Source organism: Sorex araneus, chromosome 5 (genome assembly GCF_027595985.1).
Source record: "Sorex araneus isolate mSorAra2 chromosome 5, mSorAra2.pri, whole genome shotgun sequence".
In the NCBI taxonomy this organism is placed as follows: domain Eukaryota; kingdom Metazoa; phylum Chordata; class Mammalia; order Eulipotyphla; family Soricidae; genus Sorex; species Sorex araneus.
Window position 1 is genome coordinate 36,158,870 of NC_073306.1, and position 6,300 is coordinate 36,165,169.

The 6,300-nt window shown below is 49.3% G+C and overlaps 1 protein-coding gene across 4 annotated transcripts in view; it reads right to left on the reverse strand.

Moving 5' to 3' along the window:
- The window catches only part of NFYC (nuclear transcription factor Y subunit gamma), a 73,521-nt gene extending 67,564 nt beyond the window's left edge, over positions 1–5,957 (reverse strand). Inside the window, exons 1-2 of one of the 4 annotated variants that reach the window (XM_055139316.1) lie at positions 5,736–5,957; positions 4,497–4,573 (exon numbers count right to left, since the gene is read on the reverse strand). Coding sequence is in view for 1 of the 4 variants with exons in the window: in XM_055139317.1 (XP_054995292.1) it covers positions 4,497–4,537 (41 nt within the window). In the remaining 3 variants the exon portion in view is untranslated. The remainder of the gene's footprint in view (positions 1–4,496; positions 4,574–5,735) is intronic. The other 3 variants (XM_055139315.1, XM_055139317.1, XM_004614210.3) reach the window with 3 other exon arrangements.
- Between the last annotated feature and the right edge of the window lie 343 nt (positions 5,958–6,300).

Below are 6,300 nucleotides of genomic sequence, written 5' to 3' on the forward strand. Positions count from 1 at the left end.
CTACGGCTGGAATGAACCTCATGAAGGTCATTTATGACCCTAACAATGTCCTCTGCCATTCTTCTGCCTCTAAATGAGACAAATGCCAACAAAGACGGTGAATTTGGATCAGCATTTCTGTCTTTTTCCAATCGAGGACCCTTCCAACCTTGTTTCCCTCCTGTGGCCCCTCTGTCCTACCATCTGCCCCCCAAGTCCCATGGCGTAGCAGGACCTAGGCTGGATCTGGGCCTTCGAACAGCTAAATGACACAGGGTCCTCACTCTGTAGGGCCTCAGTACAAAGGGCATTTCTAAGAGAACCAAAGGTTCCTGAGCTAAAATGAAAGGATTTCCTATATCAATTGAACACAGCACTAAAACATGAGCGTTCCACAAAACTAAAACTTAAGAGTCAGAGACATTAGTTTGAATCTGGGCTCTGCCACTGACCAACAGTGTGGCATTAATCAAAACAATTCCTGTTTCCTCACATGTGAAAATGAGGGTGGTAACAGTACCTACGCATACAGCATATAGATAACATGTCTAACACATTTATATGCCAACTGGTACACCATAAGCACTCACTAAAACAAAGTGACAGTATGATTCATAGGCTAGTTCGGATGAGCCTCACACATGAAGGAACCAGCAGAGGAACCCAGGTGTGCAGGATCCGGGGCTGAGATTTCCAAGACTGCTCAGATCGGGACTGGGCCTCTTCCACCCAGATTCCCCATTTTCCAGTAACTAGGCAGTAACACCAAGAAACTGCCCCCGGCGCCATGTAATCCCATCAACGGCCAACATCCAGGGACTGAAAAACTAAGCTCTTGGAAGCGCGAGCAGCTGCATCCCTTATACATCTTATACACCGCTTATACATCTTATACATCACTTATAGACATCTGATAGCCTAGTTCTCCCTCTTGGAGAAGTTTACTGGCAAACTAAGAGTTTACTGACCACACAGGGGAAAGCCTGGCAAGCTCCCTGTGGTGTATTCATATGCCAAATACAGTAACAATGATGGGTCTCATTCCCCTGACCCTGAAGAGCCTCTAATGCGGCACAACTGGGAAGGACAAGTAAACAGAGACTGCTAAAATCTCAGGGCTAGAATGAATAGACGTTACTAGGCCCGCTCGAGCAAATCGATAATCAACGGCAAGACAGTGATACAGTGATAATTCATAGATCTTTAGTGGCTCAGTACCTCTAAACTAAAAGATAAGAGATGTGAATTTAAAATGTTCCTAAAGAGACATCTAGCAGTTTCTATTTCATTTTTCGTATCCATTTCTTTGTAAATGGGAATAACCTTGTATCTCTTCTACTGCAATGAATCAAACGAGAGAGTAAAATTGTTTCTTATACTGATTAAAATGACAGGAACACAGTCTGTAAATGTATAAGTATTCATAGTATTTCTGTTTAAAAGACAAAGCTGATCTTGACAAGTTTTGGTGTTTTTGTATGTTTGTTTTAGGTTTTGGTTTTGGGAGTCACACCCAACAGTGCTCACGGCTTACTCCCCACTCTGTTCAGGGGACCATATACAGTTGCCTATGGCTGAATAAGGGTCAGTCGCTTGGAAGGCAAGTGCCTCAATTCCTGTACGACTTATTTCTCTGGTCCACAAATGTTCTGAGAGTTCAAGATTTGTTTTTGGACCATACCCAGGTGCTCTACTATTGAGTTATGCTCAGGGGTCACTCTTGGTAGTGCTTGGGGACCATATGTGGTATCGGGGATCAAACTGGGGTCTGCTGTATGCAAGGCAAATGCATTACCCCCATACTATCTCTTCAGCCCCATCATCAATATTTCTAAGGTGGTCAATTTCAGATGATAGCAAGGGGCCATGGAAGGACCTAATGTGGGAGGAAGGACTCTGGTATTGAAAAGCAGCAATTTTGGAAGAAAGGGAGGTTTGAATAAAATAAAAAAAAATATGCACCAGAGCAATGGTTCAGCAAACAGGGTGTTAAGCACTACAAGGGAAGACCCCTCAGAAAAAAAAAGAAAACAAAGACTTTTAATTTACTAGTTTCCCATTAAAAGCTTAATTATTTGAAGGTTTACATGTTTAGTTATATCCGGTTTAATTTCAGACAGATGGTCAAGAATTGTAGGAGATTGTAGGTCAAGAATCAGGGACACTGTCTCATTTGCCAAGGCATTGAAAATCAGATGGGCCAGACACGTATGACCGTTGGACTAGAGCTGTTACCAGCTGGATTCCACGGGATGTCAAAAGATCGCATGGCCGCCCACCAATGAAATGGTCAGATTTCTTTGTCAAAACCCTGAATGAACGAGTTGAGGCTTTTCCTGTTCCTGGAGCGAGCAGATATCATTGGGCTACACTAGCACGCGACAGGGACAAATGGAGATGTTACCGGCGCCCGCTTGAGCAAATCGAGGATCAACAGGATGACAAGTGATACAATTTCAGACACTCAGAACAAGCATATTCTAGAATCATCCTACAGTTTGAAGAAGTCAATAGGTTCTCTGGTAGATCCCAGCATTTGGAGACAAACATTCAGACAAATTAGAGACGTTTGAAAAGGCTCCCCTATCCACTTCCTCGACCCTCACCTCTCAGATTGGTCACTGTCACATAAGGACTATAAAAGCAATACTTTGATTTGTTTTTTTAAAATGCAGACTCATGCCAGAGAGATGGTACCATGGTAAGGCACTTGGCCTTACATGGCTATCCTGAGCTCAGTCCCCAGAACCCCATATGGTCCCTAGGGTCTGCCAAGAGTGATACTTGAGCGCAGAGCCGGAAGAAAGCCCTGAGCACAGACAGGTGTGCCCCCCCTCCCCCAAACCAAAAATGTAACAGTAATTTTTACATAAAAATGCAAATTCTTAACTTATATACACATTTTCTCACAGTAGCTATCCTGGATTCAGGAAAAAAGCCAGCAGTTGACTGCATCTTTCCCTTTACAACAGAAACTAAGGAATATGATCTAAATGCCTAAGGAGTGCCATGAATGGAACTCAGAGGTAGAGCACATGTCTAAGGCACTGGGTTTAATCCCTAGCACCAGGAATTAATCAACTAATCAATTAATTTAAAAGGCCAAACGAGGGGCTGGAGTAATAGCACAGCGGGTAGGGCGTTTGCCTTGCACGCGGCCGACCCGGGTTCGATTCCCAGCATCCCATATGGTACCCCGAGCACTGCCAGGAGTAACTGCTGAGCACAGAGCCAGGAGTAATCCCTGTGCATTGCCGGGTGTGACCCAAAAAGCAAAAACAAAAAAAATAAAAATAAAAGTAAAAGGCCTAACGAACCCATATTCTACATGGTCACTATTCTATGAAATTATCTCTGAAATGAAACAAATTCTTATTCATTATATCCTCCAACTCCAACATGCAAATAGCAAAGACACTTGATCCACAGTAAGATATACAACCACCAGGGGTCTGCCAAATCAGGTTTATCGTAAGAACAAGACAACAAATAAAACTGTAGGCTTTAGGGGCCAGGAGATAATACAGCAATGAGGGCACCTGCTAGACAAGTGCCCAACCCAGATTCGACTCCTGACACCACATGGTTCCTCAAGTGTCAGTAGGCACAGCCCTAGAGGTTACCCCGTGGCCAGAGAGAATTTCAAGTACCACACCATGCATCCACAGGCCTTCACACTGAACTTCAGCCAAATCATCAGTGGGGCCCCAAGACCTCCTGAGCACCACTTGGGAACCCAGCCTCCTCTCACCCCACCCCCCAAAAAAGCAAAAAACTACATAATTTGGCATAAGACAACTTGGGTGTGAATCCTAGCTCAACTACTGGGTGACTTAAAACCTCCCTGTTTCTCAACTTTCTCATCTGCAATATGGAACTAATGCTTACCTAAAAAGAAATGAGATATTAATTACATGGACCCGAGCCTTTCAATTCCTTTCCTCTACTTTCCCCATCTCTCCCAAAACAATTTGGCTGCATTCACAAAGAACTCATAGAATTTTAAAAACGGGACTTTCTTGAAGGTACAGAAGTGCATTATCTCTTAAGCTAGAGAAGTCCACTTAACTAAGCTTCACAAGGAAAACACAGAAGCTTAATTTAACTGTTTCCATGAAAGCCTTGGGAGAAGCAAATGTAAAATAACCCAAGTCATTTTGATCCAATGGAAAAGAAAGTACCTGCAATAAGCTGACAACAGACTCTTTAGAACAAAAGCTTTCTGAAATACATACTAGAAAGTGTTGACAAGTGCTGTTACTCAAAGCATGCACTCAGTCTGCTGAGTTATTTCTCTCCAGCTGTGGCCTGGGTTTTTTTTTTTTTTTTTAATGTTAAGTGTGAGGCTGGATATAATTTGAGGGCACATATAAGAGAAAATAAGTGATCCTTTACTTTTTGACAAGATCTATAAGTACTGTCAACTCTCTTCCATGAAAGAGGACCGTCTAACAGGGCTCCTTCAACCAATCCTTCCAGGGGCAGGAGCTATATAGTACAGTAAGTAGAGCGCTTGCCTTGAATGAAGCCAATGCAGGTTGGATCCCTGGAATCCCATACGTTCCCAAGCCTCACCAGGAGTGATTCCTGAGCACTGCAGGGGTGTGGTCCAGAAAAAAAAAAAAAAAAGAAAACTGTCACGTCTCTAAACCTCGATAAAAAGCATAACTTTGGGAACTCAATCCTGAAATACATCAGGACATCTTTGATACCAAAAGTTTCGCCTCTAGCTGTATGGTCCAGCAACTGGTATGCATCGTTTATCGTTCACGAGTCTGAAAATGCTCCCCGAAATTCTTCCTATTTTTTCACTCCTATAGAGTTGTTACTGCTCAATGCTGGGGGTCTTCTCCTAAGTTTAGCTCTCCGTTATCAAGACCAGGCACACTCTCCGGGTGCATCCCTCCCCATGCCCATGTCCGTTTCCTCCTCACATCGCATTCCAGGTCTGCTAACTCTGGGTTCTAAGATTCCACCGGACCTGTTGTTCAATGCTAATACCGTCGAGGTAGATCCCTGTTCTCAGCTAGGGCCCGACTGCCCCATTCCTCCTGAACCACATCCTCAGACCAGGCAGACACGAGCGCCAGCCGGAGTCACTCGGCCAAGCCTCAACTCCCCTGGATGTCTTTCGGGCTATGCCCGGCTTCTGCGTTCACCAATCTGGCCCCCGAGGCCACTCGCACGCCCTTATCCGTGGGCATGTTCCGAAGGAGGGGGGTCGCTAAAAACCACAAGGGCCTCCCACGTCGGGGAATGCACTGTCCCCCGCGACCTGCGTGCCCGACGAGCCCTCTGGGGCTCGCCCCCGCCCCCCGCCCGCGGCTCCGCGGAAGCCCCCGCCCGCAGCCTGCAGCCTGCAGCCCGCGCGCATCCCCGCAGCCTCGGGTTCTTTTATCATCCCCCCCAGGCCGCAGCCGGCGCGACCAATAAGGTGCCAGGTCCGCGGCCTCCGCGCCACCGACCAATCACGAGCAAGCCCCCCCGCCGGCGCCTTCCGCCAATGGGAGAAAGCCCGCGGGCCGGGCCGACCAGGCGCACGGAGCCCACGAGCGCGGCGGCGGCGGCGGCGGCGGCGGCACCGGGCCCGGCGGGAACTCAACATGGCGCCGGGCACGCCGGGCCGGGCTCCGGCGGCGGCCGCGCCTGGGCAGCGAGGTCTGCGCCGAGGGCGGGACGCGCCGCCCCTCCCCCGCGCCGCCGCCGCCGCCGCCCGCCCGGCACCCGCCCTCCCGCCGGCGCTCCCGCACACTCACACGCCTCCGCGCCGCCAAGTCCAGGGGAGAGCTGAAGCCGCCCCCGCGCTCCTGCGAGGCCGGGCAATGCAGGGCCTGGGGCACGGCGGAGGGGAGGGGGACGCGTGCGTCACGGAGAACGGAGCGCGCGCGAAGTGGGGGTACAACCAAGATGGCGGCCACGCCGTTTGCACCGTCGGCCCCCTTCCCCTCCCCCTCCCCGGGCGCCTTGACTCCCAGCGTCTCGTAATGCGCAGGAGCCGAGTGGATTCAAGTCTCGCGAGAATTGGGTGGCGGACGGCCGGGTGAGGCGGGATTGTCCTGCTGACCCCGCCCCCTCCGCGGAGGATGCGGAGCGGGGTGGGGGGGGCGGGAGTACAGGGGGTTGCCCGGTGACCTGCGGAGGGCATTCCAGCCTTATGGAGCTGTCGGGCTGCGCACTCTTGCATTTTAGGGACCGAAATCGCCTGGCTTTGGGCTGTTCTGTTTGCGGGGGTGAGGGAAAGAGAGCTGGGGCACGGGGAACAATACGGGGATGCCCGAGTAAATGCTCCGTTAAAGAAGATTGCACCAACACCGCTGTTGG